The sequence below is a fragment of the Ailuropoda melanoleuca genome, chromosome 3 (genome assembly GCF_002007445.2).
Source record: "Ailuropoda melanoleuca isolate Jingjing chromosome 3, ASM200744v2, whole genome shotgun sequence".
NCBI lineage: Eukaryota > Metazoa > Chordata > Mammalia > Carnivora > Ursidae > Ailuropoda > Ailuropoda melanoleuca.
The window spans coordinates 39,574,509-39,587,087 of NC_048220.1; the positions used below are offsets into that span (position 1 = coordinate 39,574,509).

At 39.1% G+C, this 12,579-nt stretch overlaps 1 protein-coding gene across 1 annotated transcript in view; it reads right to left on the reverse strand.

Annotated features, from left to right (window-relative positions):
- Positions 1-12,329, reverse strand: part of PDE4D (phosphodiesterase 4D) — an 854,127-nt gene extending 841,798 nt beyond the window's left edge. The window contains exon 1 of the mRNA XM_034656261.1: positions 11,362-12,329. Within this exon, the coding sequence (XP_034512152.1) occupies positions 11,362-11,816 (455 nt within the window). The 5' untranslated portion in view covers positions 11,817-12,329. The remainder of the gene's footprint in view (positions 1-11,361) is intronic.
- Between the last annotated feature and the right edge of the window lie 250 nt (positions 12,330-12,579).

Below are 12,579 nucleotides of genomic sequence, written 5' to 3' on the forward strand. Positions count from 1 at the left end.
AAGAGACTGGCATTAATCAAAACAATTAAACATGTAATTCCAAAATACGATAAATGTGACAAAAAGAAATAGAAGGTATTATGACATATTTGGAATACTGAAAAGTCTTAACTGAAAAGGTGATGTCTGAGTTACGATCTGAAGTAGGAATACATGTTATTAAAGCTAGTGCATGGGGAGGAGAGGGCACCTCAGGCAGAGGAATCAGTACACACAGAATTCCCAGTGTGGGAAGACACATAGGTAGACACAAAGAGCAGCCTAGTCTACTAAAACCGTCAAGAACTTTCCATTTCCCACAAACTGTGGATCTGTTGACTTATTAAATATTTCAGTTAATGTATATATATGACAGCTTCTGAGCTGTTAATGTAAGTATGAGTTTCTTAGACCCATATTCTACATAATAATCGTTCTCATACTTTCTATTATTTCTCAAAACATCTGACGAGAACAACATAGAGTATTTCTCAGTGTTTGGTAATCTTTCTTCAATGTCTGTAGTAGAAATCCCCACGATGAGCTCTGTGATTTTAGTAGAGACCTCTGATTATTGTCACTGGAGTCCTCTTGGAACCTGGTCCTCAATACAAGTGAAAGACCCCAGGTGGTGAGGATGATTCTGACTGGTGATAAAACAAACATATGTATAGAGAATTCCAAACTTCTGCTTTATATTCTAATGATTTTAACTTGCTTCCAGATCAACAACAACAACAACAACAACAACAACAACAGGAACAGAGTTTCAGAGAGAAGGGCTGCAAGTAAATTAGTCTAAAACACAAACCCCAATTTGGGTACATAATTTCTAACATTTATTGATCTATGGTTAAGTAGGACAATTCCTGTATTTACCAGGGATACATTTTATAACTAGCTTATCTTGGAGTGTTCAATTAGAAGTGGAGATTCTATGAAAAAATCTAGAAAACTAGGTGATTATGCCAGGAAATCAGAAAGCTGAGTACCAAGAAGGAATTTTATTCCATTGTTCCCATTTTCGTGTCACAAATAAGAGGGGCCCAGATGGAGCTGAGGTGTCCCAGAATTCTGAGCCAATCTTGAGGATTAGTCAAATTGGACTTAACTGAGAGTTGAGATTATAGGAATCAACCAGGTCAAGAAGCATATAGGAGGCAGAGTCTGGAGGAATTCTTGAAGCTGGAGATGCAGCCACTTTTTTTTTTAATAATATTTTTAAAATTATATTATATTAGTCACCATACAGTACATCCCTAGTTTTTGATGTAAATTTCCATGATTCATTACTTGCATATAACACCCAGTGCACCACTTTTAATCGCACATACACAGCATCTGGCACTAAAGGGAAAGCACTGTTAAGAATGCTAACTGGGTATCCCATGCCCATAGACTTTCAATAAACTGCACTTTGACAACAGGACATCAATATGTGGTTTCATAGGAAACAGCCATAGTTACAATAAACATTTATACTTATTTCATACCTTATATAGTGTAGGCTAGTTATTGAAAACTTATGCAACATATTACACAGTATCCTTTTTATAAGAAAACATAGGGAAACATTTAATTCTCAGTTAAAGAGCAATGCATTGTCTGCACCAACTCATTCTTTTTTTTTAAACTTACTAATACTACGAATCTTGAACTGATAGTGTTTCCTTCCTTGGATCAGCTGATTGGAAGCTCACAGCTAATTCTGTGACTCATTTCTAGCAATTACTCAGAAATCAGTGGAATGTTTTTTGATTCCATATTTCATACTATCTTCATGTTGTTATGCTCTCTTTTCCTTAACATTCTCATTTTACCTTGCTGTATTAAATTGTTTTGTGACACAGTCCTTTGCTTTTGAGGGAGGAGAGAAAAGTGGGATATAAATAAAATATGTTAACCTAAGTAAGTTGTTTTTCTTTTTTACAAAAGAGGAAAATAATGATTTTTGCTTATTATAAAAGCAGCATATACTCATTTTACTTATTTTTAAAGATTTTATTTATTTATTTGAGAGAGAGAGAGACTGAGAGAACAAGTGGGAGGAGGGGCAGACTCCCTACAGAGCCGGAGACGACCTTAGCCAAAGGCAGACAGTTAAGGGAATGAGCCACCCAGGAGCCCCATATCTTCATTTTAAAGGAAATCAATTAAGAAAGAAACAGAATATCAAAGAGCTCTCTCCTCTCTTCTTACACCTATAACTGTTCAGCAGTTTTCTCTTCTAGAGAGGAGTTATACACACACACACAAACACACACACTCATACCATAATATGTATGCATACACACATATCTATACATATAGGCACACACATATAGACATAACCTCATATGTAAATATAAGTATGCATGAATATACATAAGTAAATAGTATCATGTTCTGTGATTCAATCTCTAATTTTTTCCCTTAACAACTTGTAGGGTTTGTAATTGCATTTCAGTACATGTACGTCTCCCTCATTCTTTATCTAGCAGTCCTTTGATGTGGATATGACCTAATTTACTTTACCAGTTCTCTATTGAAAGATATTTGGGTGGCTTTCAGATGTTTATTATCCCACACAATTTTGCAATATAGTACTTCTCTGCTCATTTGTTCAGTTATATTCTCAGGCTAAATTCCTAAGCATGGAATTACTGAGTCAAAACTACTCCCACTTAAAATTTTGGCATACATTATTTGATTACCCACCAAGGTCTTCTTAATTTACACTATCATGAAAAATGTATAGAAGAGAATGCCTGCTTCACCACACCTTTTCTAATTCTTTTGAATTATTCATCTTTTACTCTTTTTCTAAAATAACAGAAGAAAAATTAAATTACACTGTTTTAATTTTTATTTTTGTCTGTTTGCAAAGTAGAGAATCTTTGCAAATGTATATTGTTATTAATCTTTCTTCCTTTTTGAATTTCTTCTTTATGTATTTTGCCTACTTTCATCTTAAATTTTTAATGTTATTATTGATTTTAAGTGCTTCTAATTATGGTGTGAGGTAAGGATCCTTTTTTATTTCAATGAACTAATAAGTACCATATTTAAAATAACTTATCCTAGTCTCACTGAGTTGGAATGCTGCCCTTAGTAAATCCTACATTTCCACATATATGTGGGTCTCATGTTTGACCCTTTATTCAGTTCCACAGAATGACTGGTTTGTTCCCAAACTAATATCACATCATTTGAATTAAAAGACTATATGTTCTGGTTTTTTAAAGATTTTATTTATTTATTTACTTATTTACTTATTTAGAGAGAGGGGGCGTGAATGGGAGAGGGGCAGAAGGAAAGAGAAAGAGAGAATCTCAAGTAAACTCTGCACTGAGCGTGGAGCCCAACGTGGGGCTCAATCTCACAACCCTGAGATCATGACTTGAGCTGAAATCAAGAGTTGGATGCATAACTGTCTGAGCCACCCAGGTGCCCCTGTTCTTGTATCTTACAGAGAAAAACATCTTTTTTCTTTTTCTTTTTTTCCAAGTGTTCTTTACTATTCTTACACATATTTTTAATCAAATTTTAAGTCAATTAATTCCCAAAAATTCCACTGGGGATATGTTATTTTTAAATAAGCCTGTGACCTTTTCTGTCTAAAGTGTTGCATTGTTCTAAAATTTCATTTCGAATTACTATCAGCCACTCCAATGAGAATATCATTTGACTGGTATACCATTTCTCATAATTGTTCCCTTAGTGAATCAGCCAATAACTTAGTTCACTTTAGAACATAGTGTCTTAAATTTTGTGGATCAAGGGCTTGTTGAGAATCTCATGAATGTTCTCCCCAAAATGTGTACCTTTCCCCAAACCTAATTGATCCTCTTAACCCAAAGTTAAGAATTAGTTCTGTAAAAGCACCCCTCAAAATAAAAAAGGAGACTTTATTCCATCAAATTTTCATCCTGATGTTGTTTTCTTACAATCTGGATTGTAATGACTACTACCTCTCTTCATAATTATTATAATTTCTCTCTGTCTTCATAGTTTTAGTCAAATGGTGGGCTTCCTCTCATCTAATACCATCCCATACTTATCTAACAATGTGATGAAAAGATCCCCATACTCTCAGTTTTAAGGTTGAAGCCTGAGTTCTTTCTTTGAACATGCATGCATCTATTTCTCTGAGAATTCCCTTTGGTTACCTATAAAATGAGCAAAATATCACTAGTTCTGTTTACTTCACACAGATTATTAAGGAAACCAAATACATTGTGCCTGAGTAAGCATTAACTGAAGAGGCAAGGTTTCATTATTATTATTATTTCTACACTTAAAGGTTCATCATTTATTGAGGACCTATATAGACCACACACTTTACGAGATCCTAATATACTTAATGGGGGAGACAGATATACAGTTGCTATTGGTAATTGCTAGAGTACAGATATATACAAAATGCAATGTGAAAGTCCTGAAGAGAAAAATATTACTCTGCTTGTAAGACCATACACACAAATGGTTTAAATTTGAAAGGATATTTGTGAGTTTTCCAAATAGGTAATGGGGGGGGTGGTGTAGGGTATAGGGAAAGCAGTCTAGAAGGAATAAACAGGTTCAAAATGAAAGAGGTGTTAAAAGGCACAGAGAGCTCAGCACATGGCAAGAAGCTGAGTGTAGTGATTTCACGGGGTTTAAGGAAGAGGATGAATAGGAAGACTTTCTGTGAGGAAGATAAACTGGGCTGCCATTTTGAAGAGTCAGACTAAGAAATCTAGATTTTTATCTTGCAGGTGAAAAGAAATCATCCAAGGATTTCAGACAAGGGGATGATGAGATTAGGTGGTCTGGAGTATAAAAAAGACTGGAGTCAGGAGATATTAAAGGCTTAGAACAGATGATAAGGGCTTGATCTAGAGAAGTGGCAATAGAGAAACACATGAGATATTTCTGAGGTGGGGAGTAAAAAGATCTTGGTTGTCTCTAAGATCTACAAGTTCAGAGAGGGAAGAATCTAAGGATACCACTCACTTGAGACCACTAGATGAATAGTGATAACACACTCTGACATAGATGGTACTATAATGCTTATTAAGACAAAGCATACCTTATTTTTCATTTAATCTCCAAGATGGCGTCGTGAAGATCATAGTGATGGTGGTATATGTGTGTATGGGGTCAAGTCAATTTAGTTGATGACTTTTAAAATATAATGTGAAATGCCCTCTTCCTTGGGAAAAATTAATTTCCTATTTTTAAATGTAGAAAAATGTTTCTTGGAGTAAAAATAACCACAACATCTTTTGAAATATAATACAGTGCTATTTGGTATAATCCCTTAGCAACATTCCTGCTATGAGCCAGGACTAGCAGCACTGAAGTTACAGACTCACATATTGTATATTTTTAAACATGTAGATGGATAATAAGCTGTGAGAGGGACAAAATTTTACTCATGTTAGACTTTAGAGCTTTGAATAACTACCCAAAGTTGCTAAAAGGGTTTAGTTTTTTTTAGATTACTATTCTACGTGATGCTTAAGAACCTTCCCTAAGATACTCTTCCAAACCCATATTAAAGTTTGCAAATAGAAATTAGTGACCAGTTCATCATTATGTGTGTATGTCTGTGTGTATATGAATGTATCCAATTTGGAAGGGAAAAAAGTTTTGTCTTCTGCAGTGGTCCCTTCTGCCAATATTTGGAGATCTCATTAATCTAACACTGCTTTGGTAATATTAGGAAATGAGAAAGATACGAATTTTAGCATAATTTTTGCTGATTAAATAAACTTAATGTCTTCACTTATTAAAATTTAAAGATGGCAACCTTATGTCAGTTATCTAACATTAAAAAAATTACTGTTTCCTAAAATCCAAAGTCTTAGATTAACTAATGTAGTCAGTTTAAAGTGTAGTTAGTTTTCAGTCATTTTGATGATGTAAAACTAAAATTTTGCATGATGAACTTAGATCACCATCACATTTTTCATGAAGAAAAAATACATTAAAAAATATTAACAGGGGTGCCTGGGTGGTGCAGTCGTTAAGCGTCTGCCTTCGGCTCAGGGTGTGATCCTGGCGTTCTGGGATCAAGCCCCACATCAGGCTCCTCCACTAATAGCCTGCTTCTTCCTCTCCCACTCCCCCCTGCTTGTGTTCCCTCTCTCGCTGGCTGTCTCTCTCTGTCAAATAAATAAATAAAATCTTTAAAAAAAATTAACAAAATTACTAGAAACAAGGAAAAATTTACAATTCAGAATGGAAAAGCAAAAACCTGATTTTTTAGTATTTCAATATTGCAATATAATTATAATAATTAGTATTTCCTTTTATTTAATATATATTAATGTATTTAAAAGGCTCCTGTCGGGGCGCCTGGGTGGTGCAGTCGTTAAGCGTCTTCCTTCAGCTCAGGGCGTGATCCCAGCGTTCTGGGATCGAGCCCCACATCAGGCTTCTCCACTAGGAGCCTACTTCTTTCTCTCCCACTCCCCCTGCTTGTGTTCCCTCTCTCGCTGGCTGTCTCTTTCTGTCAAATAAATAAATAAAATCTTTTAAAAAATAAAAATTAAAAAATAAAAGCCTCCTGTCAAATATTTTATATGATGCATGGGATTTATATTGAGTACAATTATAGTTTTTATCTATTTTTCTTCTGAAATAATTAAAACAAATGTCACCTTCTTGCTATTTTTATGTCATGTAGAGTGTTTTCATAATACCCAAGCAATCATCTATGCTATTTGAATTTCCAACTTTAACTGTTTTTTCAATTTATTTAAATTAAAAACAAAACAAAACAACGGTTCACTCATTTCTTTCACTCCAACCCCACCTCTGACAACCACCACCTGTTTTTTTCATCTGTGAGCTTAGTTTTTGTTTTGTTGTTTTAGATTCCAAATATAAGAGAGATGATATTGTATTTGTCTTTCTCTGACTTATTTCACTTATCATGATGCTGTTGAGGTTTGTGCATGTCACAAATAACAAGATTTCATTCTTTTTTATGGCTGAATAGTATTCCATTATAGCCATATACATCACAATTTTCTTATCCATTTATCTATCAGTGGGCATTCAGGTTGTTTCCATATCATGGCTTTTGTAAATAATGCTGCAATGAACATTGGGATGCATATATCTGTTAGAATTAGTGTTTTCATTTTCTTTGGATAAATACCCAGAAGTAGAATTGCTGGATCATATGGTAATTCTATTTTTAATTTATTGAGTAACTCCATACTGTTTTCCATAGTGGCTGCACCAATCAACATTCCCACCAGTGTACAAAGGTTCCCTTTTTTTCACATCCTCTCCAGTGCTTGTTATTTCTTCTCTTTTTTATAATAGCCAATCTGACAGGTATAAGGCGTGATCTCACTGTGGATTTATTTGCATTTCCCTGATGATGAATGATGTTGACCATTAATTTGTTATTAAGACTAGATAGTTCCTGGGTGCCTGGGTGGCTCAGTCAGTTAAGCGTCTGCCTTCAGCTCAGGTCATGATCCTGGGGTCCTGGGATCGAGCCCCACCACTGGGCTTTTCCCTCAGCAGGGAGTCTGCTTCTCCCTCTCCTTCTGCTCCTCCCCCTGCTTGTGCTCCCTCACTCTCTCTCTCATAAATAAATAAGTAAATAAATAAATAAATCTTTTAAAAAAGGAGAACATAGATTTGGAAATGGACGTTACTGATAAGGAAAATATTTTGTTATGTAAAAAGAAGTCAAAGAAATAATTAAATCCTTTTATCTGTTCAGTTGAACAATTTTACATTTTGAAGAACTATCAAAGTGATTAATTTGACATATTTTTATAAGGGTTTAATATCTTATTTGGTTTTCTTGGTAACATAATCATTCCTTGTAATTTTATTATTTCAAATCACTTTTATGTTAAGATTGAAAAATGAATCTACCTTCTTAGACATAACTTAATATAAAATTTATTTCACATACCTATATCTTCCATAGAATCAAAGAATTCACCACAAAATGTGTGAGGATTGCTTCCTTCTATGTTACAAATTTCCTCATTAAACCAAGTATACCTCTTTCCCATTGCTTCTCATACTGTAGTTTTCAAAATTTTAGTCAAGACAATAATAATATCTGGAAATGCTAGGGCATATGCTAAAAATAGCCTTTTAAAGGACATATTTTTCTTGGTAGTCCATAGGGAATCATTCATCCATCCATCCATGAGGGCTTTTCAGAGACATTAACTTGACAGACAACTTAAGCCCTCCATTTGAATAATGGCACATGCACATATCAACACACACACACACACACACACACACTTTGTACATGTCTCACACTTCTGTTACCTTTTAGATCACTGAAAACAACATGAAGTGCTCTGATTAATTCTCTGAGCATTGTTTTACATTTATTATTGTATTATATGCAAGGCACAAAGTCAGGAAATATACTGATTAGCCTCTCTTGTGATAATCGACTCCAGTTTAACAGCCAGGATTTCAAAAGTTAAAAATAAAAGTTAAGGGGCACCTGGGTGGCACAGCGGTTAAGCGTCTGCCTTCGGCTCAGTGCGTGATCCCGGCATTACGGGATCGAGCCCCACATCAGGCTCCTCCTCTGTGAGCCTGCTTCTTCCTCTCCCAGTCCCCCTGCTTGTGTTCCCTCTCTTGCTGGCTGTCTCTATCTCTGTCGAATAAATAAATAAAATCTTTAAAAAAAATAAAATAAAATAAAAGTTAAAATTTCTCATTGCTTCCAGAACTTGTGTTGTCTTTTTTTTTCTTTAAAGGATTTAAACCATATCTCATTTTTTGTTTATTTGGACTTTATGTCCTGTGGTATCAATCAATATAAACTTCATGTTTGGTTTTATATATTTCTTGATGCTGTCAACATGCCCAGGTTCTGCGCACATTTATTTCTGGAGCACCCACTGTCTTTGCTGAGGCAGGAGACCGGGGTTTCAGTCTTAGCTCTGGCACTCACAGTCAAAGTGTTACTGAACAAGTTACTCATATTCTCTAGGGCTCAATGTTCTTATCTATAAAGTGGAGACAATACCATTTCATTTCAGTATTGTTAATGGGTTCAAATAAGCTAATAAATGTGATTTTTTGATAATTTTAAAGCTTTCCTACCATTCTCCTCAAAGAATGAAAGTAATATCCATGCCCTTCTTGAAAAGTACATTTATTTACAAAAGCAATTCTATTAAGGAAAAGCTTGACATGCAATAAATGAGGGTTTGGGAAATACATAAGTGATGTAAAGAATTTTAAGTCCAATAATTCTTAAATAGAATGAGAATGATTTATCAGATGAGCTACAGTGGAAGCTATGTGTAAATATTATACATCTTTAGTTTTCTGTGAACCATTCAATTAACAAATTTCAAAAAGAACAATTAAGCAGTGTAGCAAGCGCAGCAAAAAATAAATTCAAATCAATGATGCAATACCTCTACTCCAATTAGCTTATTTTCCCTCTCCACCCTCTCAGATATATTGTTTTATTAAAAAATGAATTTAATTAAGAGACTACAAAGTCAATCAACCCACAGATTAATCTAGAACTCTTGTTTTTATCTAATATTTGTTAAAACCTCAGTCTCACAAATGTTTATAGCGCAAACATACAAAGTGCCATGCTTGCCTTTATTCTACCACTGGGGACCCACAACCACAGTGCTCTACCCAAGTGGAGGACATTCACCTCCTCAAACAAAGGGTTAACACAGCATGTGGGCTTTAGCAGTCTGAGGTATAGAAATGAAACTTGCTTATTAATCTATGATTGTTTTAAATCACACCAATCTTCAAAACTTAAATTGATCTGATTGATGAATATTAACCACAATTTTCATTCTTTTTATCTAACAGGTATAAGGACATCACCACAAAAAATGTCCAGTACCTAAGGGTGTGAGGAAGGTAAAGGGTATGAGGAGCATGTGGGCATATCAGGGTTTGGATATTCTATTCGGCTGGATTTCCTTTGACCATAGTGTACACAACACACAGAGAGACATGCTCATAAAAAAGAAAGAGATAAAGAGATAGGAGGGGAGAGGGAGGGAAAAAGAGAAAGGGGAAGAGAGACAGAGGGAGGAAGGAAGGGAGGGGCCAGGAGAAAGACATACATTTGAACACTATTAATGTTTGTTGATAAACCCAAGCTACTGTCAATTACAGTTGGACAAACAAGCCCAGCGCCAGGTTTTCCTATTTCTGCACCCCCCACCTGATTTATAGTTTACAATTACCCATCATCCAGATATATGGCTTGGACGTGTAGTTCATCAATGGCTTCCCACCTCTAAGGTTAGATAAAGACAGCTCTACTTTGCTAGCATCTCCTGAAACCTTATTTGTGTGCATTTTGTGTGGAGCAGAGCTTTCCTTGCTTGGAGGGCCTGGGACAGGGAAGAAAGGAGCTGTTTCTGGGTTGCAGGGAAAGGGCCCAACTTCCACCTCCATGCCTGAGTTAAGAATCTGAGCTGAGTTCTCAGAGTAGCTGTAATTGGTTCTTTACACTACTCATTTCCTTGGAATAGGAGCGGTTAGCTTCTATTAAAACTCTGGGTGACATGTGGCTTCCTTGCCCTGTCTTCCGGAGCACTTTACATTAAGGGGAAATCACTGTAATCAAATCTCCATGTCTTTCCTGCTCTGAATAAAATGAGGTACTTTCTTCCTGGGATTTTGCAAAGACAACTGGATGGATACACATACAGCAAGCACACACCACATACCGACACAGTGTAACTCCCACAGAGTTGCTTCCTCCTTCCATCCCTCCCTCTTCCCTCTCCTGAGCACTGCTGAACATTTTGCTCCAAACTCTCCAAGTCACCCACGTGTTTGTTCTCCCCTTTAGCTGTTCAATTTACTTCCCGACTTGACAAAGAGAAACTGAGTTGTTCTCAGGCTTTGAGTTGCAATCCTGGGACCAAGCTGTCTCACCCATTCCCAGTCACCATCAGGTCTGCCCCACCAACCCCCCTCACTCTGGGGGGAGTGGACTGATTACTGGGAGCCTCCCTGGCTCAACAACCCCACCCCTTTCCTTCACTCTTACTCCTACTGCAACAGAGCAAACTGAATTTGCCTGTTTAGTCCCACTTGCCAGGGTGGGATGGAAGGGTGGGGAGGGGACAGTGGGTGGTAGAGGCAACTGGAAATCTCTTTCATTCTCTTACACACACAGGCACACGCGGAGGCACACACACATGCACAACATTTATACCATACTTTCAGGGTCTCTTACACACACGTGAATCCTAAACCTCTCAAGGAAGGACAGACACGCCCCTGCCTTCCCTCCCCCAACTCCCAGAATAAAATTTAGTCCTGGGTCCTAGATTGCTAGTGATAAATAGACCAATGAGGAGAATTTGAGAACTGGGGAGGTGACCCCTTGCCTGAATGGGGGAGGGGGCGCTCTCCACTCACCGCCTGAGTCCCTGGAACGAGGAGGGCCAGGACATCCTGGATTTCTTCAGGCCGGGCCGGTGGCCAGTCTCCACAGCGTAGGAGGTGCGGTCCATGGCACGGCAGTACAGGTAGCGCTCGGTGTCCGAGTAGCCGCGATGTCGGACCCGGCCAGTGGCCCCGCTCGAGGCGTAGCGGCCGCGAGCAGCCCCAGGAGGTGGTGGTGGCGGTGGCAGGGGGGGTGGCGGTGGCGGCTGCAACGGACACTGGGGCTGGGGCTGGGGCGAGGGCGGTGGTGGCGGGGGCAGGTGGTGATGGGGGTGCAGGAGGCGGAACTGGGGCTGCCGGAGCGGGTACTGGTGGTGCTGCTCGTGCCTCCAGAGGTGCTTGGGGGCTTTGAGTGTGGCCCCTCCGGCGCCGTCACTGCCCTCGTCGCTGCCCGTCCGGCTCGGCACGCTGCTGCCCTCTGCCTCCATCCTGTCTCGCGCCTCTGAGCCCTGCTGTCCAGCTGGTTTCACCGCGCTAGCCCGAGCGCCTCCCGGATTCTGCTGCTGCTGCCACCGCCGCTTCTGGAGCCTAACAGAGGCTGGGCTCAGCTTCCCACTTGAAGCCACCAGAGGCTCCGGACGACCGAGAGGGGGCTCTGCCAGCGGGAGGGGTCACAGAACGTGACAGGGCTCCCTCCACAGTGCTTGTGGCAGAAACACACTCCTGGGCTCCCCCGTTCACCAATACTAGGACCCGCGGTGCCGGGCTTCACCAACAGCCAGTCGCTCCTTTCTCCCCTTCTTCTTCCCTTCCTTCCTTTTGGCGCCTGCGGTGAAAGCAGGAATTGTTAGCAGCTCTAGACGCAGAAAAAGCAGCAGCGGTAGTGGTAGCAGCCTCCTCAGTCCAGAGCGCCTGAACCTTGAGACCAGAGCTGCTGAAAAGTTGGACAGCTCCTGACTGGTGAGCCGAGCTGCGACTTTCTCCAAAACCACCCCAGCCAGTCAGAAGTCAGACCTGTCCTCCTGATCCTTCCCCTCCCTGTGCTCCCGCCTCCCTCCCCCCACTGCCCCCCACTGCCCCTGAGCTTTCCTCTGCACCTCCACTTGCTTCAGCCTTCTTTGAGAAATGGAGTTCCGTGGTTCCTGTCTGATTCTCACAGCTTGTTGACGACGAGCCCCACACTGGGGCTTCCAAAGATAAGGGATGTGACCTGGAAAAGTTGCCCAGAATGGTTTTTGTGCAGGTTGCTGA